At 40.3% G+C, this 24,477-nt stretch overlaps 1 protein-coding gene across 1 annotated transcript; it reads left to right on the forward strand.

Moving 5' to 3' along the window:
* Nucleotides 1–5,801: 5,801 nt before the first annotated feature.
* Nucleotides 5,802–24,477, forward strand: LOC138589185 (uncharacterized). Its single transcript, XM_069659376.1, has 11 exons — nucleotides 5,802–5,886; nucleotides 8,149–8,257; nucleotides 17,522–17,626; nucleotides 17,708–17,812; nucleotides 17,894–17,998; nucleotides 18,080–18,184; nucleotides 18,266–18,370; nucleotides 18,452–18,556; nucleotides 18,769–18,824; nucleotides 22,869–23,287; nucleotides 24,439–24,477. Exons 2-11 carry the CDS (start codon nucleotides 8,220–8,222, stop codon nucleotides 24,475–24,477), a joined length of 1,182 nt encoding a protein of 393 aa, XP_069515477.1. The 5' UTR covers nucleotides 5,802–5,886; nucleotides 8,149–8,219.

Here is a 24,477-nt window from a genome sequence, read left to right on the forward strand (position 1 = left end):
CAGATGCACTGATGTGAAGTGGGTGGGTCTTGTCTCAATCACATTTGATGGTTCCTACGCCCATGGCTCCAGCTCTTTACTCTTCGCTGGCCCGGTGAGAAGGCCAAACGGCTGTGATTGGCTGGATTGCCAATGACTTGACCAATAGGTTTTCATCAATAAAAAGTGGGGGGATGGAATTATGTTTCATCGAAAGTGCAGGTGTCACATCACCCACAACACCCACGGGTGCGACGCGCCTGGTCAAACTACTGCTGAAGCCTCAACCTCTGAATGTGAGGAGCCAGCTGAGTTGAGTCCCTCTTGCCTGGTGCAGTCAGTGAGTAGGAGGAGGAGGTGTCCATGCCCTCCATCAGCTCCCCGGCACTTCCAAGAAGGGCAAAGAGGGGTGTAGGAATTTTGGCCTTAAAAAAAAAAAGAGAATAAAAAAAGCAGGCTAAAAAACATGAGGCCATAGATGCTGCACTTTTAAAGCAAAATGAAATGGGTCTTAACCTCTTGACTGCAATTGCTAAAAAAAAACCCCTGCTCTTTCAAAAAGAGCCTGAGCAGAGTACCACGCTGAACAGACAATCTGGAGAAGAGTGGGAGACTCTGCTGGGCTTTTATCCTGTAGAGTGGGTAGGTGGCTTGATTGCAGATGAGCGACAGGTGTGCAGGCTTGATTGGCAGCGAGGTGTGTGGATCCATGTCCAGCTCCTGATGAACACGGACACACACACAAAGAAGACGTACTATAAGACCACAGTAACACACACAGAGAAAGGGGAAAGAGGGAGTAAAGGAAACTAGGATCCTCACGAAAACATTCAGCCCACTTGACTAACTCCCTGCACCGTACAAACACCTGTCTTCCATATGGTCAACAGCAACAGAGATGAGGAGCCCCTCCACATGTGACATTTTTGCAGCACAGACCACATTTCTTTACTGCGAGGGCATAGAAGGTTTTTAAAAGTAAAAGCCCCTGAATACAAAGTTAAAGAACTAAATAGCTCCTGCATTTACAGTATAAACTATAAATATAAAACTATATAAAACTAGTGATGCTATGTATATTTCTTCTCCACTGAATTATAAGTAAACAATAATTAACTGGGTTTATTACTTGGTAGAGCAGACTTGGTCAGCTTTGGTCCACTTAGAGACATTTTGAAGCTGCTTGTTTGCTAAAAGTTGGCTAATGGGACATTTTCTGTAAATTGCCTGTGAAGAGTTCATATTGAAAGTGCAGCAGAGGTGAAATGTATATACCTCTCCTGTCTTCACACACACAGTGTTTCTCCCCGTGTGTCCGCTCCGACGACTTTCTCTATCGGCTATATGTTTCATGAATTCGCCTAAAAGCACAACTCTTTTTCCACCCGCAGTCTGTTTCACAACAGCAGGTGACTTGCGTGTGGAGGACGTTTGTTGATAATTGCCTGGCGTATTGAAATGAGCGGAACCAATGTGTTAGTGTCACCTGAATGACATCAGACACAACCAGCTGCACTCAGATTAGTAGGCATTTAAAAGGAGAGGTCCCACAACAATCCTCTCTCGTGTGCGTAGTAAGAGTGTTCGAAGCAGAGCGTGATCGGCCTCCTACAGTCTGAGACAGAAGGGGAGACTTTAGAAATGCCTTTTAACACATTTTTCTATAGCAAGATTAAAAAACAAACAAAAAAAAGAAAAACAGGATCATAACATCTAACATTAACATCAACATAACTGAATTCCTGAGAGACTGAATTCCTGTAATAGACTGAGGTTTAAAGGGATAGTTCGGATATTTGAAAACCAAGTTGTATGAAATACTTGCTAGTAGTGTAGTGGATGCAAAGCTATTAGCTCACTCACCGAGTCCCGTGGTCGGAGTTCTGGCCTGTTCCGAACGTAGAATAAATAGATGCCAGGTGCTGAAACCAAAAAGTTTTATCCTACAAAGACATGCAGGAAATGGTGATCCATTTTCAACAGAAAATCATCATCCTAGGATTTCATATACTGCGCCGTTTGTTGGCCACTATTTTCTCTCTTGACAAATCCAGTATCACTACGCCTGTGGCAGGCCGGTTTCTCAGGTGACGTGATCCATCCGCTGTTTCTAAGAGAACATGCAGGAATTGGTAACTTGGGAGATGATGTTTTTTGTCACAGTGGAAAATACATGTCAAAATGGTGAGAATTTGTGATTTTCCTGGCTGTAGTAATAAAAATATTCCACCGCACGTATTTCATCATTTGCCTGACATGGATTGTAGAGAAGTTTGACTTGTTGCAGTCGGTTAACGCAGATACCAAGGGTAAATAACATTTGCAGTGCAGAAGATTTTGTCCCTACATGTCCAGGACAGAAGAAAATGCATGTTTTGAAGAGCATGGCTGTGTTCGCAGCACGGGTAAGAGAGACGAAGGCCATGTCCACAAGTAACGGGTATTTTTCAAAACGTAGCTTAACACTTTTGGCCTTTCGTCCACACACAAACGCAGTTTTAGGTCACTGATCTTTTGTAAAACTCCAGGCCAGGGTGAAGACTTTTAGAAACTCTGTTTCCGTGGACACATGTAGACGGGGTAAACTGATTTTTTGGCTCGTGGAAAATGAATTGTTTCTGTATTATCTTGGCACAGACGCAGCCATGATGATGGTCTGGTCTGAGACAGTATTGAGGAGTAATGAGTTTGACTGATGAGGCTTCTCTTTGGGGAAAAAACATCAGGTAGTGGGGGTCTTGCATGCTTCATGGTCTTTAAGGATTCAGTGAATTGTTAACCCCCTCCTTTTCAGCCCCCTCTCTATCTGAGAAAACAAAAAAGGCGGCCTACTGGTTCTCTTCAATCCTCTTTATCTGAAGCTCCTTATGCCTCTAACACAAACCTTATCACACCCACTTAATTAAACTCACACACCGGTTGACACAGATAATCTCAAATACAAACATGAGATCTCTGTCATACCACGGATACTGAATATGTGAATAACAAATACATTTGGATCATTTCTGACAGAATATTGTTTTTAGTTTAAACAGGTTTAAGACAAAAATATATTATATAAGTAGAGGAGATATTTCTGTTTGTACATCAGTTAATGCTGATACAAGTACTTTGAATTGACAAAAGACATTCAAGAAGCACTGATATAGAATCCAACAGCACTGGGACTTTCACCTTCAGGTGTTTTTAAATACTATTAAGTTAAGGTTACAGCTAACGGCCTTTCTTTCTCGTCTTTATTGATCAGGCTGCTACTTCAGAATCACACACGCCTCCAAAGGAACTGTTACCAGTTACATATACTGTAGTGTGGGGGGCCAAAATGTGTTTTTATTTGTGTTTGTTTTATCCTTATATTCAAACAATGTGAACACAGACTCTTTTATGTGCATGTTATGACACCATACACAGGCTGGAGCCTGGATTTAGGTTGTGCCAGGCTCCAGGTGATTGCAGCCAGGTGCATGAATTTGGGGCCACAGTTTTTGACCGTGACAGCGTGTTACCAGAGTTTATACTAAGTTTATCCTCTGTATAATTTATTTTAGATTTATTGAATGGAAGGTCATTTTTATGTGGATTAAAGGACAATATGTTGGTATGAATTGGAACCTAAACTGTAAATGAATGGATCGTGGTATACAAAGTGGAACAATGCATTGGACATTGTTTTGTTGCTTTGCCAGAACAGACGTCTGACACTTGTTACACAGTTCACCACTCAGTGACTTAGTCAGATAAATATACATGTAGGTTTATGGAAATGAAGTAACGTACAAATGGACAAACACATTGTAGAAAGAAGGAACATTTTTAAGTGTGGCTTAGCAACAGTCCAGTTGTGTATGCGGAGCAAAATGAATGATGAGATAAACAAAAAAAATCCTAATCTGTTCCTGACAATGCTTCTTACAACTACATGCCACTCCTGGAATTGTTGTATAAAAGCCATATCACACTCAAGGTTGTGCAGTTGTACTGAATATCCGCGCAGTTGTGATACAGCACTCTCTTGTGTTTTGCTGCTTCATTACAGATAGTCTATGAACAAATTGTTGTTCAGTCCATGTTAAGTGCGGCAGCAGGTCATAGCTTGTGTTTGGCGCCTATAGGCTCAGACCTCATCGCTCCTCGCAGACTTAACCCTTTAATACAAATGAAGCTCAGATACATCAGGTGTGTAAAGCACATTTCTAACAGACTTTTTTGAAAATGCTTCAACTCCAATAATTGAAAACTAATGCAAAACAGAAACCAACACTAAATTTGTGGATTTTTTTCTGTTTGATTTCTAGAAATCTAAACATCAGTGTGTTTATCTGGATTGTACAGTTCAATCACAAGAGAAACAAATCTTTCCCCTCCAAATTCCTGGTCATTAAATCATTCTCAATCCTTTAAAACCCCCTCTCACTTCAGAGTTAAGGCATGAGCAGTAAAATTTCACACACCATATTTCAAAGCACAACAGGGTTCAAATCCCTGACGAGCTTAGAGCTGTCAGCATCTCGGCTGTGAAACTGTTCAGTAAGTTTGCTCAGCAGACAGCCTAAAACTATACTTTCACAAGGAAAGGTTGTAAACTAATAACAGGTTATTTTAAATGCTGCAGATGATAAAAAGATTTGCTAATCTGCAGAATTCCTAAAGATGTACTCTGATGGTCAGGCTGCCTGCAGTCTGGTTTGGCAGATTCTCAACATAAAGGACGTCCTTGTTTTTATGTCACACATTTGCTTGAACACCTGCCCAGGAGCAGAAGACAGACGTGACTGTTAGAATAAAATGACAAAAATAAAAATTTTTTGGTCTTTCATGCCTTTATTGAGAGAGGACAGTGGATAGTGTCGGAAACAGGGGAAGAAGAGGGGGGAAGACACACGGCAAAGTGCCAAGGGCGGGAGTTCAACCCAGGGCCGCCGCATCGAGCACCATAGCCTATGACTGCCAATTTAACCGCTGAGCTAAACCGTCACCACAAAAATAATAATAATTCATTAATATATCGTGACTGCATTTCATCCACTTTGTGTTCTGGGTTAAATTGGAACTAGGTTGAAGACTTCCCCAATACATCCCTTTGGAAATCAACACCTGAAAATTGTAAAATCACAATCACACACAAACACTTCACTTTGAAATAATGCTTCAGAATAATTACAGAAGTAACAAACGTGATCGTGATTTAAATAAATCTTTCCTCTCTGGCTTGACCCTTCTGTCATCTCTTTCTCTGCTCCTCCCTCACTCTGTTCTCACTCCACTCTCTCCATTCTCTGTTACGCCTCACTATTTAGTATTTCAGAAACCTGTGCCACTCTAAGTCACGATTTCTCTTAGAACTTGAAGGAGTGCTAACCTTGTGCTCCAGAGGAAAGAGCACTGTCAACTTGTGGTGAGAGAGAGAGAGAGAGAGAGAGATGAACTTTGCCAACTGTATAACATTGTTTTTACTTTGAACATATTGCTACAACACATGTGACAGTGACACTATGTATGAAACCACATTCAGAGTCACTAACAGGAAGAGGAAGTGGCTCAGCAAAGCACAACCACCCTCTGTGGAAAGAACTCATAAATTGTGACGCAGTCAGAGGCACTAAATAAACCACCCTAGTTTCAGGATGGATTTGGCTCTTGATCATTGATGTGGAAACACTGGTGATCGTAGCTCTCGTGTTTACCATGTGTATTTTATTCCTTAATTTGCACGGCTCCTTGTCAAACATACTCAAATCAAATAAACTAGACTTGTAGCTTTAAGAGGAGGGGGAGGGGGGCTGCCGATTAAAAGTGAAACTAAAAGTTAAGCTGTCAGCATCCCATGATAGAGCAGCACATGTACAAGAGTGAGGCCTGCATTAGACAGAACTATTGAAGAATTTTATCTTCTGCATGTATCTGGTAAGATTGAAAGTCTATGTATTTGTATGTATGTACGTAACATTTTGATCACAAATTTGTCTGTGGTTCAATCTGACATCTCATTTCTGTTCTGATGTAACGTTTTCTGGGGTTGTACATGCTGGACAGTAGAATTTCTTTAACAATGTGGGTGTTCACCAGGCACATATTTGACAAACAAATTACATTATGGGATGTGTGGTTTTGGAGCTGGACCTCAAAATAAGACAGGAAAAACAATATATCCTTGCGCTGCGTAGATTTTGACGAGACTTCTTTTGGTGTGTCTTTCACGAGTCAGCTTTATGGGAGAGCAAAGCAGAATTGTTTTATGGGTGCTTGGCAGAAGTCAGAGAGACGTTAGATGTTATAAAGAGATGAGGAGAAAGAAGCGGGAAGGCGTGTGTCAGGGTTGATGGTTAATGATGGCTCAATAAGCCGCATGGGTAATAAAAGACATGGAGGGGAGCAGTGAGCAGGTGCTGACCATGTATGCATAGTTTCAAAGAGCTGAAATCACACACGCACACGCACACACAGACTAATTCTATGCCTTTCCTACACACACTTTTTCAGAAAAAACACAGCACAGGTCTGCAGGGTCATGTGTGTCTGTCATTCTGCATGTTTGCGATGTGTGTGTGTGAGCTCACCAGTGGCGAAGCCTGACAGAGTGAGATTGAAGACGTTGTAAATTCCTACATTTAAATGGGGAGTGTTCTCAATTATTCGCCTTCCTTGCAGTATGCTTTTATTTTGAAACATACACACACACACACGCACACACGCACACACACACACACACACACACACACACACACACACACACACGCACACACACACACACACACACACACACACACACACACTATTGCTACTGTGTGTGTGTTCTGTAATGGATGGACCTTCATTTTGGGGTTAGTAAGGATGAAGGTGTATTCTAACCTTTGGAGTAATCTAGGACAAACATTTAACTTCTCTACTTGTGAGGACCCTTGTTGTTAGCATTGCCTAGCCCCCAATCAACTATCACAACAGTACGCCCAAACCCAACCCTTACTCTTAACTTAAACCAAATCTTAACTAATCTTAAACCAAAACCAAGTAAATATCAACTGTGAATACCAGGTAATCCAAAAGACATCTTTTTAATTGTTAAAGAGGGGACACAATGTTTGCAGTCAGTAATGAGACACAAGTGAATAGTACAAATAGATTGCATTATTGTATCACCGGACTGTCAATCACTAACTACTTTATATTCTGACTGGGCAGTAAAACTCAAACTGGCCCTCACAAAGGTAACGCTCAAAGAGCAAGACACAAAACACAAACACTTTAACTTTACAGTTAGCTAAAAAGTGAAACTATTGCTTTGCTGAAACTCTCCCTCCCTTCAAAGTTTACATGTGTTAGTATGTGTGCTTCAGCCCAGAGGCACTTCAACAAAAAGGGGGCAGTCATTGGATATTGATGAAGAGGTACAGACAAAAGCTTTCATCCTAAAATACTGCATGGGTCTGTGTACAAGTGTGTTACATTTTCAGACTAAATACATGGTTTATTCATATGTCTATATGATCTTCCCATTTTGAATTAACAGTGCATCGACTAAGTATGAGAGAGCTTTCACAGTTATTATGTCTAAAAAAATATATACATTTATACATTTATGGTGTAGCATAGTAGCCTCTTATTGCTGCACATGAACAGTTTTGCAAATGGAGATTTTTGTAGTCAGATATCTTACCAGCTCTGTTAGTCTACTTTGATTTATACAAGCATCATATTTGACGTGTAAGCTTCACATTAGTGCCAAGGTCCAGATATTGTATTTATGAATCATTAACTACTGTCCTCTTCCCTCCACAATAACTCAGAGTTCCTCCTAGACTTCGATCAAATGTTTCAGATAGGGATAGTCAGAGCAACTGAAAAAAGAACAATTTCCAGGACTACTCGAAATGGACTTTCTACTGTCTCTGGGGAACTGTTTTAAAGGAGAAGTTTTTTCCATTCAGTGTCTGTGTCAAGTAAAACTTGAAGTGCGTTTAAATTGAGGTATGTGTTAATGACTGGATATGAGGAGGTTAAAATGAGTCAGTGTACAGAGAGACTGCCTTAAAGCCTACAACATGCTGTAGAGAAGGTGATGTACAATCTTTGTGTCAAAGGCAAGCGTTTCTATAAAACACAGAGAATGGGACAAGCAAGGAGGTGAGAAAGTCAAGGACCTTGAAATAATGCCATTCTGTTACACAGGAATGGGATACAACTGTCGCATTCAGCCTCACTGGAGAGCAGAAAACAGGTCAGACTGCCTGTAAATCAAGATGTCTGAGGAACAGGCCAAAGCTTCATCAACAGACAAGTAAGTGGAAGATGATTTTTTAAAGTTGCACTAGAAATGTGTCTGACCTCCGTGCCCTAAAGATATGTTAAACTTTTTACTGTGACATTTGTGGTGGCAGAAAATTAATGGAAATTGACGGATTTTCCTCTGAATTGTTAAAATGGTGATTTCTTAACTGCATTAAATGAGACCCTGGGTGAGATATTTTCGTAATATTGGATTTTTGATGTGTAAGTTTTACAATATGAATGTTTTTTACATCTCTTTTAAAGCTTGCACTGTTAACTTCAGTCATGATATTTATATTTGTATAATGTTCTTGCTCTTTTAGAAAGACATTCAAAGACTAAGAACATATAAACTACAGTGAAAGTCTTTGACATCGTGAGGGAAATACTGTAAGTTCATTCGGGGCCCTATTTACACGGTGCACGGTCTAAAGCGCATGGCGTTAAGTTATTAGGGCGTGTCCGACCTACTTTTGCTAGTTACGCGGCGCACAATCTTGGTGCAAAGTGAGGTGCAAGGCACAAAGAGGTTGGCTTAAGTCCCTTGATTATTCATCGGTGTGTTTTGAGCAATAACATGAAAACCAATCAGTGTCAGCTCTCATTCTCTGCTCGGGGCAGCATATTGAACTTCCTTTGCCCCTGTACACGCAGATCACACACAGGTCACTGTATGATATATGTCAGTGCATGGACTGATGTTAAAACCACTGAAGCGATCCCACTGCCCAGCAGAAACATGAAGAGAGATGCTGTGTACATTTACGCACGAGGCACAGCAGCAAAACTTCATTAATTATTTAAATCTTCAGACACGCCCTCAGATCGGACAGGATCTTATGTTTATTAAAGTCCTGTGTGCTTATTGTTAAAAAAGGTTGGCTGTACATGTTTATTTATTGATTGTTGCTGCTGGATCACAATGCTGTATTCTCCAGTGTGTGCGTAATGGACACTGGACAGTGTATTAATATATGTGGGCACAATTGTCGGTGCTGTTTAGTTTCATGTGTGTATTTCTGCGTGTATTAGAGAGATGGAGAGTTTGGTGCTGGTCTCGGGCTTGAGTTTTTGGCCTGTGCGTGGCTCTAGCAAGCATCTCCCTGAGGTGAAGCAGGCGCGTGTGGAGGCAGTGGTGAACTTGTCCACATCTTCCAGCATCACCAGATCGGCAGCAAACTGAAAGCAGTATCATGATTAAAGGACAAACAAAAGCTTGCAGTCTCACAGTCCTCTGTCCCATAAACAATGTTATTTCACTGTATCTGCAAATACACTGCTTTTTCTTATGAGTCAAAGCGCTGCTGTGCATCCCAGTGTGTAACAAGCAGACTCACCTGTGGTGAACTCGCCGATGTATGCCCATGATGCGCCCTTTAATTAGCAGGAACATATTCCACCATAGACTTTGGACTTCATACTAGATTTTTTGTTGGTCTATGGCGCAGTCGCTTTTTGCGTCGTCAAGATAGCAATGCACCACCTTTTGCCTGACCACAGCTAATTTTAAGACCAGCACGCCCATGAGCGCTAATGTGGGTGCAAGATCAGTTGCTAAAAACTGGGCACTGGGCGTGAAAATCACAACTGCATCTGGAAATACTGATGACACTTGAGCTGCGCGCCATGGAGCTACGTGCCTTGTGTAGGATAGGGCCCCATGTCATTAAGAAGCACATTTAATGTGTTTGGAGAAACCAGCTCCAACACAGATTCAAATAGTGTTGCAGCTGATCCTAAGAAGAAGGAGCAGCGTATTTAAATGCCTCTTTCCCCAGTTCAATACGGACTTCTGTTGTGTTTGAAATTGGATACTATATATTACATACTGCATACTATATACTATATACTACATACTGCATACTGCGTTCGGCGGTAGTATGTAGTATGGAGGAGCTTTTTAAATTCATTATGCAGTGTGCTACGCCAGCCGCCAGCTTCCGGTTTTGGACAAAAGCAAACCGCTGCTTCTTTAGCTATAGTGCCCCCTTCAGCTGGAATGCTGCTGCTGTCCGTTATTTTAACTGTTGTTGTGACGTTTCAGCGCTTTGCATTGTAGGATACAGTAGGCAAGATAGACTTGTCCGATGCATACTGGAGATTTTTTCAGAATCAGTACGACATCCGGGTATTTTTGGCATACTGCACATTTTGCCTTTGTTTGCATACTGCATACTACATACTACATTTCGGCATATGGCATTTCGAAAAGCAAAGCAAGCAAATGAAAATCTGGAAGATTTCAGTTTCGTTCTCTTGGGCGCCACCTAATGGAGATATACGCTAATTGCAGGAGGAAACTTCCCATTTTAACATCTATGGCTGGCTCTCACTCTTGATTTTCCTTACTGACGGTCGCTTTCCTTTTTAGACTGTTTGCCTTCATCTGACCTTTAAATTTGTTCCTTTTTCTTTGGATTTTCACTTGTTTTTGAAGTTGTATCTGTAGTCATCGATCTTTTCTTTGTTCAGCCGTAGTAGATTACTGTTTACTCGCAACATTTACAGAAACCAGAAATGCATCCGCTTAGCTCTGCCTACCCTCTCTGACAGACCAACCACTGCTGGGTGATGGAAAACGTGTCACTAACTGGGGGCCGCTTGTGATTTTTTCCACGAATGTTGCCACACACACCCAGTCCATAATACTATATACTGCAAATTCAAAGGCTTTCATCAGTAGGCTATAGGCTCAATCACCATTGTGTTACCTCTTTTGGTGATAGATAGTGACATTTATTAACATGAAAATCTTATCGAGATTATTACTTTAAGGGACAAATAGTAAAGTATACCTACGAGCAGAGATACTTCAGATACATTTACAAACGATGTACATTCATTGGTAAGATGAAAGAGGTAAGAGTAGCCTTATAGATAGGAAAAAGCCAATGGTATAGCCCACGGCTGGACAAGGCTGGCCATCCAACGCTTGTATACAAGGAGCAATGGCAAGTAAGGACTCAAACATTGCAATAAACCTCTGTGCACAATGGTAGACAGATTCCAGCTTTTGTAATCATTGAGAAATTGAATGCATATCCAAAACATTGCCAAAGACAAAAAAAATATGTAGAGTGACATGAAGAGACATAAAGCTCAAAGGAAAGCAGGGCTTATTGCTTAACCGTATAAGTTTTTGTGAAATCTCCTTTCAGCTGCAGTAAATGGGAGGGGGAATGTGTTTGTTAATTTTCTTTCTTGGTACAGACAGTTCCAGTAAGAGCAAAATCACTGAAATCAATCTGTTATTTTCGTTTGCACGCTCCCAGCCCTGTAATCACTCCAATTTAATCCAAGTCTGCCTGCAACCTCTGCCACCCCCTGTTTTTAACTGCAACCCAGCAAATTTTAGTCTTTTAAATATCAGATCCCTAAACAATAAATCTAATAACGGGTAATAAATTGGACTTTTTTTATAATGACAGAGACTTGGCTGACCCCAGGAGACTGTAGTGCTCCTATGGAAGCAACCCCCCCTGATTTTACTCACATCCACCAACCCCGACTGTCAGGCAGGGGAGGGGGGGTTGCCGTCATCTACAGAAAAACTTTTAAATGCACACCTATTTTACATAACAGTTTTACATCATTTGAGCATCTTGGTTTTATGGTTCATTTAAAGGATCCTGTGCTAATTTTAATCATCTACAGACCACCCAGACCAAACAATGTTTTTATCCAAGAGTTTTCAGAGTTTTTATCCCATCTCGTTTCTAAATCTGACAGAATCCTTATTTTAGGTGATGTTAACATACATGTCTGTTGCCCTGGTCAAACTTTTGTTGGTGATTTTATGGACCCTCTGGAATCATTTAACTTCATTCCATATTTTAGATTTAGTGTTATACAGTGGTCTCAGCCCTGACAACTTTGAGACAAAGGATATTGATAGGACACAAAAAAGGACCCAAGAGCTCGACTCAAAATTCAGAAAAACAAAACGGTTTATTTTAACAAAGAAGTCCACAAAAATTCCAAAGAAACACAAAGTACAACATAAAATCGCTGCTAAGCAGGAAAACTAAGATTAGGTTTGGAAAAACAAAAAATCACAGCAATGCTGGAAAAGAGGCTTGACCAAAGTACAAACAAAAAATCACAGCTAAGCTGGAAACTAAAGACAAGAGCACAGACCACACTAAGACGAATGAAGCTTACTTGGACGAGAGGGATCAGTACGAGACTAGAGACAAGACGATCTGACACAGGACACAGGTAGACAGACTTACAATATATGAGGAAATGGGGAACAGGTGGACACAATCAGGGGTGGAGCAGACAATCACACTGACGAGGAAACACCAGGGCAGGAAGTATAGTTTCTGAAACGAGAGAGGACAGTTACTACAAAATAAAAGCGGACATGGCAAACATGGAAGACATGACTAAAAACATAAAACTTAACATAACCGACGAGACATGACAGATATCTGTGTGTCTGATCATAAGGCTGTTTTGTTTAGAATGGTTTTTATCCCAGCCACCTTTTACTGACAATGCACCTGTCCGCCGTCGTGTTTTTAACTCAATGTCTTCTAGCAAGTTTTCAGAGCTTTTTATTTCAGCCTCTTCAACTGCCTTTTACCCAAATTTTAACACAGAGGAGCTGAGCTCCTTTTTTAATCACACCTGTCAGATCGTCCTGGACTCTGTTGCTCCTTACTGAGACAAAAAATGTAACAGAGCACCCCAGCCATGACTTACAGAGTCAACACATGAACTAAAAAGAGACTGTTGACTGTCATCTTACTGATAAGTTGTGCGAGAGGTTTTTAATTTCTTTTACTGGCAAAGTCAAGGACATAAGACAAAAAATCACCCAGCCAGAGCGTATTTTACACACCAGGAGGGACATTTTTATTTATTATTATTATGTATTTATTTAAGCAGTTTTGAGCCTATATCCTTGTCCTTTTTATCTGAAATCTTATCACACATGAAATCAACTACATGCAGTCTTGATTTATTTCCAACCAAGTTTCTCAAAGAGGGTTTTAACACTGTTTGACCCAGTATGTTATCGATTATCAACAGCTCCATGGACGGAAGGCACATTCCCATCTGTTTTTAAACATGCTGTGGTCTAACCCCTCTGATTTGAGCAATTTTAGGCCAGTTTCTAAATTGCCATTTTTATCAAAAGTTTTAGAAAAAGTGGTTTCAACACAACTTTCATCTTTTATGTCTTTTAACAATCTCTTTGAGAAATTTCAATCTGGTTTTAGAGCTCAACACGGTACAGAAACAGCCTTCCTCAAGGTAACCAATGACCTACTTTTAGCAGCAGACAGGGGGGAGGGCACAATTTTAATCCTTTTAGACTTAAGTGCCGCTTTTGACACCTTGGATCATGCCATTTTAATTGATCGTCTTAAAAATTGGGTTGGTATCAGGGACACTGCACTTAGTTGGTTTTATTCTTACCTTTTAGAACGAACCCTTGCAGGTAAATACTCGTCTTCTACCACTACAATTACCTGTGGTGTACCGCAAGGTTCAGTTTTAGGTCTGATTTTATTTTCAATTTACATGCTGCCACTTGGCCAAATAATGCAGCGCCACATTGTCTCCTTTCATTGCTATGCAGACTACACACAGATATACCTTCCACTGAGACCTGGGGACCCTAGTAGCCTAGCTGCTGTTAAAGATTGTCTCAGTGACATAGGCTGTTGGATGGCTGAGAACTTTCTCCAATTAAATAACTCCAAAACAGAAATAGTACTAATCAATCCACATAACTCCACCCTCCATATCGATAGCGGCCTTGTAACTCCCTCCTCTCCGGAATTAGCCCGAAAGCCCTCTCTCGCCTCCAAATAGTCCAGAATGCAGTAGCTAGGCTTCTTACCGGTTTTAACAGACGACATCACATCACCCCCGTCCTGGCTTCTCTACATTTGCTTCCAGTGACTTCTAGAATTGATTTTAAGATTTTACTGATCATTTTTAAAGCATGTATGGGTCTGGCTCCAAGCTATATCACAGAGTTATTGACACCATATGAGCCAGCCTGCAGCCTTAGATCCTTAGGTGGGTGCTTGTATTGCTTTAGCTCTTTTATTGTTTTTATTGACTTTTATTTGTGTAGCGGCTCGAAGGACTAATAATTAACAACTAAGAAATATCAAATCATGTAACAATAATCCATAACTCAAGATTTTGCATCATTATTACAGACATTGGTGTAAAAGCTGACGGAGAGTGAGGGCACTCATCTTCGGCTCCTAGAAACGATTAGTTCATTACTAAATAACAGAATTTAGGTGTACCTTAAGTTCAATGTTGGACGCCACCCAATTTTGACAAAACAGGGAAAACTTATAATTAGTTATTAATCAATTTAGGCTTGTGATCTCAGGGTTGCTACGAGGTTCTTGGCCATGGTGTACAGTGACTTTACCATTTCATACACACACAAATCACAGAATCAAGTTCTTTATAAATGAGATATTTATTAAACTACTGACTACATGACTAAACTACTGAATAGAAAATACATGAATGAATGAGGAATAAATGAGTGAGCACAATGAATAGGTTGCACAATGAACAATCTCTAAATAGGATTGACATTAAGTCAAGTCAAATCAGTGACCGTATCTTTGGAGGTTTATCAATTGACTGAATGTATAAAACACCATTCTGCAGTGGAGAGTTTGAGGAGCATCATGGAAGACTGTGAAGCAATTGAATATTAGGTTTAACTGTAATTTTGATTAAGGATCCTAGTTTAGGTCTAATGCTTATTAAATCTCTTGATTAATTTCTCAATTGGTAATTTAGCATCAGTTGTCTGACATCAACTCTTAACACTTGAAATAGTATTGTTCACCTGACGATGGGCAGAGTGGCAGCAACAGAAGTTCTTCCTGGCGGCCTCAGCATTTTGGGCCCCACGTTGCAGACTGCAGGCTTTGAGTCTGTGTCTCTCCATCTCTCTCAGCAGCAGCTGGAGCATCTCTTCATGTCCTTTGGCTGAGGGGGGTCATAATGGCAGCTTTGCCATATTTAAAGTCTCTTCCGTTCAAAGTCTTTGTCTCTAACGTCATCTTCATTCAAAAGCTTTTACTCAATAGTCGCAAGATTTGGCTCTCAGGCAAGTTCAGTGCAACTTAGGATTCAGGATTCAGGAGTCGCAGCAGGCGACGTTTCCTGACCCAGCATTCCACAGGGCAGCATCAAGGTGAGAACCAGAGGCGAAGAGCACAAGCAGCAATAAGGGATCCAGGCTGACAGGACTCAAAGTTCTAATTGTTTCCGAAATCAGAAGTTTTCTTCACGGGTTGGTTGGATGTCCCTTCCAACATGCTCGGTGTGGGTAGAACTCTGCAGCGGGCGTGGGGCTGCCAGACGGCAGGCTTTACCCCCCCTCTCTCCGGCCTTCGGCCATTAGGCCAGAGAGAGGGAGAATCACATCAGTACATCAGTCCTGGGGTTTCAGCAGAAGGCCAGTCTTATCCCTTCTCCTTGGGTATTATCCTTTGTGATAGCAGTGTTTTGCATTGGCGGGAGCTGCTGACCACTCCCCATCATAAACCATCTGTTGATTCTTTCAGTTAAACTTCTTTAACAAACTTAATATTAATTCGCTTCACCTTTTTAATTCTACCATATTTGAAAGTTTTGCTCTCTCTCCTTTGAAATAAGACCAAATACTTAATATCACTCACCGAATAAAACTTCATCAATTGAAATAAAAGTATTAAACGATTTCAACAACCACATAGATGATGACCTTAGTTGTTAAGACAAATATGCATATCTGTACACATACATTTCATATATGTGCATCTGTATACCCTTTTGTAGACCAAGTGAGTGAAATAACTTTAATAGTCTTATCAATGCTCCCTCTTCCACAGGAATGTGTCTGTGCCCTGTGGCGTGCAGAGGTGCTCAGAGAAATATTGCAGGCAGATAAATTCACACAATATACAAAACACAGAAAAGGCAACCATTGTCAGTTAGTGTCCTTATCAACCAGTTCTTGTTGATTCACTTTGTTTTGTCTGAGCGTTGTTCAGTCCATAAGAAAGTGTTTATTTAATAAGTAATTAATTAAGTTTTATTTAATCCCTTGTTAGGGGGTCCATGGTATAAGAGGTAGAAGGGTTGTTGCTGTTTAACCCCTTTATCTTCTGAAAGGTCATTTCCTGAGGTGTCTGCTGACCTGGGATATCCCTGGGAAGCATGACTTTTGTTATCTTTATGACTTTGAGTGCAAAGCCCATGAGGAGGTGCACATATGCATTCCTATCAGAGACTTTAGGAAACATGTTACAGAAATATAAGTCTAACATGATAATGTAAAATAATTGAGGTAATAGAATACGTATTAATTAAGGTTTCGGCCTATAGGTTTAGGAATTGTCTGTTTCTTGAACAACTGAAATTCAGAGAGTCCCAGAACTGTAGTATCTGTAGGCAAAGGGGGGATGAGAGGGAGAGTGGGCAGATAGCCACTCATCCTCTCTGTACATTTAGAATCAACAATCAACATTAAGCATCAGTCCAGTAACTTCAGTTGGTTATTACATATAACATATTAGTAAATGTACATTTTAATCATAAAGTTCTCCATCTTGTTGCTCGAGTGAGTCTTTTGATGTTAGCCAGAAATCAAGGAAAGTCGTCCTCCTACAAGAGCCATAAATTAGCTGGCTTCACTTGTCATTATTGACCCAGAGGTCATGTGAACAGGAAGAAAAAGATTCCGTTTTTGTTAAGGAGTTAATGATTTTAATTCTTCATCATCGGATCATCTGCTACACTGGTTTCTATCTCTCCTATTGCTTTACAGATTTTATTTCTTTTTGCATTATTTCCTTTCTTTATCTCTTTTAGTTATATTATTTCATTTTATTTACTCTTTCTACTTCTTCCTGCTTCGTCCTCTTGGTCTTGGTTGTGTGGGTTCTCCTGCTGCCTATTGGGTATTGGGTTTTGTGCGTTGCTTGTTTTGTGATTTGCTGGTTTTATGATCTGCTTGTTCTCTGCTTTACTTTGTTTGCTTGGCTGACAAAGCACTTTGTAAACTCTTGTTTTTAAAGGTAATATAAATAAAGTTATTATTATTATTATTATTATTATTATTATTATACAGTAGGCCACTTATGAAAGAAACACCAGACTCTCCTTCACCCAGCAGCTTTTCCATGAAAAGTGATCGGTCCAAGGATGAACTGGGGTAAGATGTTTGGTGAAGCTCTTGTTTTGATACAGAAAGATTAAAAGGCACTAAAATTACTAAAACCATTCTGTATTACAGGTCACTTGTGCCAGAAAGACCAGACTCTCCTTCACCCAGCAACTTTTCCATGAAAAGTGATCGGTCCAAGGATGATCCTCCCAACTTCAGCAGAGGAGAACTGGGGTAAGACGTTTGGTGAAGCTCTTGTTTTGATACAGAAAGATTAAAAGGCACTAAAATTACTAAAACCATTCTGTATTACAGGTCACTTGTGCCAGAAAGACCAGACTCTCCTTCACCCAGCAACTTTTCCATGAAAAGTGATCGGTCCAAGGATGATCCTCCCAACTTCAGCAGAGGAGAACTGGGGTAAGACGTTTGGTGAAGCTCTTGTTTTGATACAGAAAGATTAAAAGGCACTAAAATTACTAAAACCATTCTGTATTACAGGTCACTTGTGCCAGAAAGACCAGACTCTCCTTCACCCAGCAACATTTCCATGAAAAGTGACCGGTCCAAGGATGATCCTCCCAACTTCAGCAGAGGAGAACTGGGGTAAGACGTTTGGTGAAGCTCTTGTTTTGATACAGAAAGATTAAAAGGCACTAAAATTACTAAAACCATTCTGTATTACAGGTCACTTGTGCCAGAAAGACCAGACTCTCCTTCACCCAGCAACATTTCCATGAAAAGTGACCGGTCCAAGGATGATCCTCCCAACTTCAGCAGAGGAGAACTGGGGTAAGACGTTTGGTGAAGCTCTTGTTTTGATACAGAAAGATTAAAAGGCACTAAAATTACTAAAACCATTCTGTATTACAGGTCACTTGTGCCAGAAAGACCAGACTCTCCTTCACCCAGCAACATTTCCATGAAAAGTGACCGGTCCAAGGATGATCCTCCCAACTTCAGCAGAGGAGAACTGGGGTAAGACGTTTGGTGAAGCTCTTGTTTTGATACAGAAAGATTAAAAGGCACTAAAATTACTAAAACCATTCTGTATTACAGGTCACTTGTGCCAGAAAGAACAGACTCTCCTTCACCCAGCAACATTTCCATGAAAAGTGACCGGTCCAAGGATGATCCTCCCAACTTCAGCAGAGGAGAACTGGGGTAAGACGTTTGGTGAAGCTCTTGTTTTGATACAGAAAGATAAAAAAAAAAGTGGTGACTGATGATACTGATTGAAATAATGTAAGTTTCACTTTGAGGCTCAACTCTATATTTTTTTTAAAGCGCTAGTCTTTAAATGCCTTTTACAATCTTTGTCAAAGTCTTCATGGGCATGAAAGACCTCTCATTTTTCCATCCTACGATGTTTCCAGGAAGAGTGACCAGTCCCAGGATAAACCTCTCAACGTCAGTGAAGGAGAACCTGGGGGTAAGATATTTTGATTCAGAAGGACAGTAAACTCACTAAAATAGTCAGTTTCTACCACTTGTGCTTTATAACATTCAATCTTGTAGTTTTAAGGGTGGTATGGAAGCAAATCTGTCTCACCAGATTTTGAAATTTTCAAGCACTGAATTTTTCTGCATTGAAATTATGTATCTGAATTGTTTGCCTCTGAATTCAGCTCTTTTAATTTTCAATAACCAATTTTCACTTTTATTTTTCAATGTTCAAAAATTCAAAATCAAAAATTCAAACAATAAAAATTCACTTGCTCAAATTCGGTAGGCGAAATTCAGATCCCAAAAATATCAGTTAAAAAAATTCAGATGCAACATACGGGACACCAAGGAAGAACAATCGATTCAGTCTCAAATCGAACCAACATCCAGCCAATCAAGTCGAAAACTTTGCTGCTTTATTTTATTAATAATCGGTGTCTTTTCAGACATTGTAAGAAACGATGTTTGCTGGGACATTCATTTTTGTGTTGACAACATTACATGACAATAGTAAACCCTGCACTCGCCATAACTGCTCCATAATCTCTGCATATGCTTTCTAAAAATGTTATTCCAAAGAAACATCGAGTCAATAGAGGGGACAGTCAAATCGGAACATGCGTCAATAATTACACCTCAGTAAATTTCAATATAACAACTGTGTGCGGCTGTGATTGCAAAAGCGATCTCAGCTTGTTTTTATGATGCCTCCAGAAGTAACAGTCATGAATCTTTTTGAAGTTTTATCTTGCTCCACAGTTGCGGGGAACTTCAACCTGCAAATTAGTTTAAAGATGTCTAATGAAATTGACTGTGTCCATACCTGTTCAACTGTAACATTGTTCATATTGTGATTTTTTTATTTGTGCTATCAGAGTTTCAAGTGTTTACACTTTTATACAGACTGTAATAACCTGGTAAGAGCAGAGAACTTGCTGTGTAAATGAATATCCAGAGGCTTGACTTGAATTCACTTTATCAATACTTTGTGCGCCCTGGTTGACTTTTCTATCAATAAAGTTGACATAAGGTTGACGCGTCGTTGATGACATCATCACATACACGCGCGTGCAAAAAACACAGAGGGCCCTATTTAGACGGCAGAAGGCACACAGTCTAAAGCGCATGGTGCTAAGCGATTTAGGGCGCGTCTGACGTAGTTACACGGCGCACAATCTGGGAGCAAACCGAGGCGCAAGCCGCAAAGAGGTTGGTTTAAGTCCCTGGATTGTTCATAGGCGTGTTTTTGGCATAACATGAGTCAAACCAATCAAAATGTCAGCTGTCATTCCCTTTAAGAGCCCGGTGCGCTTGCAGGCAGGCGTGTTGCTATAGGCTTGTTTGAGATGAGCGAGGCCTGCGCAGAATCGATCGCCGCCTTGCCAAGCATAGTGCATGATGGTTAGATTGTTGTCCGACTTGCTCTGAAAATCCGACTGCGCAAGGCTTTGAAGTCCCGCGATAGCGAGGCGGCCGCAGTTTGCAGGGCCAGGCGCCGAAGTTGCTCTCCATCGACTGCACAACTCCATGCATGATGGGAAACGACTTGCTCTGGTTTGAATGAAGCGCCTATTGGCTGAAAAAAGCCTTGACAACACAAGGAAGTGATGAGACTTCTGTCTTATTCATCATTATTCATTAAACTTCATGAAGTGTCAGACAGACACCAAACAGGTTCATCAAAGTACTGTCATTCACAATGTAATGCTTTACTCATTCCTCCTGAACGGTCTCTTAATAAACATAAATGCAATGACGTTTATATCGAAATAACTATCAAAAGCCCTGAATAAAGTAGAATGAGAACTTAATATTAAATCAATTAAAATAATAATGATAGTAATAACAATAATGATAACAACAACAACAACAACAACAACAACAAAGGAAGACTTTTTTCACTTCAATTTACAGTGAGGTGTTGGTATTATAGATGGTGACGAGGCGAGCAGCAAACTTGTCAACAAAGAAGTGTCCGACTTTATGACTCCTCCTCCGACTGCAATCGGCTACTCTCGCCTCCTGCGTGTGTAATTGGCACTAGACAGTGTTTTAATATCTGTGGGCATGATTGTCGGTGCCACAGGGAGTTATGTTTGAGTATGGTTATATATTTACCTCATAGTTCCGTGTGTGTGAGTGTGTCTGTTTCGTGCACATTAGATAGAGCGTGCGTCAGAATGAGCGCGCATGATGGAGAGCTTGGTGTCGGTCTCTGCCGTTTTTGGCCCTCCTGAGGTGAGGAAGGTGTGTGTGGGGGCAGCGGTGAGCTTGTCCACGTCTTCCTGTGCTTCTCAGCAGATCGGTAACAACTAGAAAGCAGTATTATAATTTAAGGAGAAGGGGGAAACAAAAGCCTGCAGTCTGTCCCTTAAACAACGCCTTTTCACAGAATCTGCAAACACACTGTTTTTTCCTTATGAGTCAAAGCGCTGCTGTGCTTCCCCATGTGAGTGACAAGCAGAGACAGACTGCGCCATAGACTTTAGACTTTGGACCAGCTTGTTGTTGGTCTAAGGCGCAGTAGTGTGTGTTCTGCTTATTCTATTGGCTGTAGTGTGCGTGTGCACTTTATTTGGCAGAAATGGGTGGGTAAAAAAATAACGCTGTGTGAAATCATGAGCTCAACGACTCGTCGACGTCACCCAATAGACGTCGACTTGTGGTAGTGGCGTCAACGCATCGATAAGTCCACTTTTCTGTGCAAGCTCTAGCCTCTATTGACTCAATGTTTCCATGGAATAACATTAAGAGAGCATAAGAGAGATGACACGTTTGTAGCGATCATTGGTATGGCGAGTGCAGGGTTTACTATTGTCATGTAATGTTGTCAACACAAAAATGAAAGTCCCAGCAAACATCGTTTCTTACAATGTCTGAAGATACCGATTATTAATGAAATAAAGCAGCAAAGTTTTCGACTCGTTTATTTCCTGGACTCAAAAGCCATGCCACGCGTGACCAACAGAGCCTAACTAGATTGGCTGGATGTTGGTTCAATTTCAGACTGAATCGATTGCTCTTCCTTGGTGTCCCGAATGTTACATCTGAATTTTTTAACTCATATTTTTTGGGATCTGAATTTGCCCAGCGAATTTGAGCAAGTGAATTTTTATTGTTTGAATTTTTTGTAGCTTGAATTTTTTATTTTTATTTTATAAAATTCAGATATATCATTTCAATGCAGAAAAAATCAGTGCTTGAAATTTGAACGCTTTAAATTTCAAAATTTGGTGATACAGATTGGCCTTCATAGGATGGTTGAAAAGCATTTTAGATGGTAAATCTTTCAATTTACCAGATAGCAGGGAGACTAACAAGTGATTCTGGGTCCTGGAAGCCATTAAAGAGGATACCAGATCAAGTGGGCCAGCTACTTCTTCGCTGGTTGATATTCCACGCTGAGGATCCGTGGCTTGGCTCATTTCTAGATGAGGTTGTGTTTGACCCCATTACATATTACAGGGATACAGTGGTGTGACTTAGTGGAGTGTGCAGATAAAGATCTGCTAATTAAACACATTCAGGGAGAAAGAAATGTGATCCAAGTGACAAGAGAGAACAGACCTCACAGGTGCCTGTAATGTCTGTTGCAACATTACAATTTATGTCATTAAGACATAAATGTTGAGCAGTATGTCTTGTGTTTTCTAAATCATTTAGTTTTTCAGAGTTATGCCGGACCAATCGGAGATAGTTGCAACAGTGAAATAATAACAATAATTTATTCATGTTCAGTTGCCTTTAACAAAATTCTGTTCGCTAAAGTGGCTTTATTTTGACCATGTCAAACTAAATAAGTAATGAAAAGTACAACTAAAATATAAAGCATGTAGCTCAGACTGTCAAGTAAAGTGTTTTTTTTTAATATTGGTGTCTTTAAAATTCAGTTTTTGAATTACTTGCTGTGTTGAATTATAACATTTCAGAGACAGTTTTGAACACAGCCAGGAAAAAACTGTCACCTAAAGATGAACGATTCATGCTTCACTCATCATAACTAACTTGCTGAACTGTTTTGTTTTTTCAGACAGAATGAAGGAGATGATATCAACCCTCAAAAGAAGATTTAGAGAAGCCATTCAAGATGAAGACAAAAATCATTCTAACCAGAAAATCACAGAACACATCATAAGACATGACAGAAGTAGTGATGCCAATGATACAAAGAAAAAAGGACGAGCTGAGGCAAAATCAGCGACTCAAGTTCATTCAGTATCTGATATCTTCAAAGATACAAAAGAACAACCAATCAGAAATGTGCTGACTACCGGAGAGGCTGGTATTGGTAAATCTGTCTGTGTGCAGAAATTCATAAAAGAGTGGGCTGAGAATGACCAGGGGTGGTATAACTGGATAAAAGGTAGCGTATTTGGCAAAGAAGATGAAGTTATTTTTCCACTTTACTTCTCTGAGCTTAATTCACTAAGAGGGAAAAAGTTCTCTTTTGTGGGACTTCTTCTTCATTTATTTCAAGACATGAATGAATCAGTAATCTCTAACTTTGAACAGTTCAAAGTTCTGTTTGTCCTGGATGGATTGGATGCTTTTCAACCTGCTCTTGACTTTAAAAACACGGACACATTGACCGATGTCCAGGAGTCAGCTTCAGTGGATGTGTTACTGACAAACCTCATCAGAGGAAATCTGTTTCCTTCTGCTCAGCTCTGGATAACCTCCCGACCTCCAGCTGCCGAGCAGTTGCCTGATAAATTAGTCAACAGGAGGACAGAAATAAGATGTAAGTATATGTGTGCAGATGAAGGCTGTCAAAGAAAGCTGCATCAATAGCTTTGCGATCAGTAGACTTTTACAAATGGACTTAAATTAAACACAAAATATTAAGTTCATAATTAAATGTCAATGTTCTTGTGCCACTTCGCTCTGAGGTTTGATCTGAGAATGTAACACTTAATACTGTATTTTTTTGTTTTATTCATATTTAATTTAAATTTGTTTAAAATTAATTTCAGTGATTTTTTTCTGATTTCTTTTTCTTGTCTTCATTTCTTTAGACAAAGATATCACACACAAACTCACTGCAGACCTGAAGACGAGGATCCTCAGTCAGCATGAAAGCAAACTGAGAGGACTTAAAACTGACTCAGAACTCTATGAGATTCATGCAGCAACAAACAAGGAAAATAATGTGCTTTCTTTGGATGCATTATTTCCTGATCCAAAGAACAAGAGGGCCAGAACAGTGCTAATGAAGGGAGTTCCTGGTGTTGGTAAAACATATCAAGCAAGGAGGTTCATGGTGGACTGGGCACAAGGAACATCACACAAACACATAGACTTTATTGTGCCACTTGATTTCAGCGAGCTGAATTTGAGTAGAGACAAAGTTGAAAACATGAAAGACCTGCTTCGTCACTCGCTCAATCCCAAAGAAGAAAAAGGATTTTGCAATTACAAGGAGTGTAAAGTCCTATTTGTCCTTGATGGTTTGGAAAAATGTGAGCTTCCTCTGGACTTTGCAAATAACAAGGAGCTGACTGATTTGAAGGAGGCAGCCTCGATGGATGTGCTGCTAACAAACCTCATCACGGGGAAGTTGCTCCCCTCAGCTCTCCTCTGGATCATCTCTCAACCTTCAGGAGCTGACAAGATTCCTCCTGAATATATTCAGAGAGTGA

Source organism: Semicossyphus pulcher, unplaced genomic scaffold (assembly GCF_022749685.1).
Source record: "Semicossyphus pulcher isolate SPU_LCO1_2020_fin unplaced genomic scaffold, fSemPul1.0.p SCAF_13, whole genome shotgun sequence".
Classification (NCBI taxonomy): Eukaryota; Metazoa; Chordata; class Actinopteri; order Labriformes; family Labridae; genus Semicossyphus; species Semicossyphus pulcher.

What these genes read in the sequence shown, in the direction of transcription:
- LOC138589185 (XM_069659376.1), top strand. Translation starts at nt 8,220, where the DNA reads ATGTCTGAGGAACAGGCCAAAGCTTCATCAACAGACAA. An exon ending in TTCAGCAGAGGAGAACTGGG is followed by an intron (nt 17,813 to 17,893) that starts GTAAGACGTTTG and finishes TCTGTATTACAG; the next exon opens with GTCACTTGTGCCAGAAAGAC. An exon ending in TTCAGCAGAGGAGAACTGGG is followed by an intron (nt 17,999 to 18,079) that starts GTAAGACGTTTG and finishes TCTGTATTACAG; the next exon opens with GTCACTTGTGCCAGAAAGAC.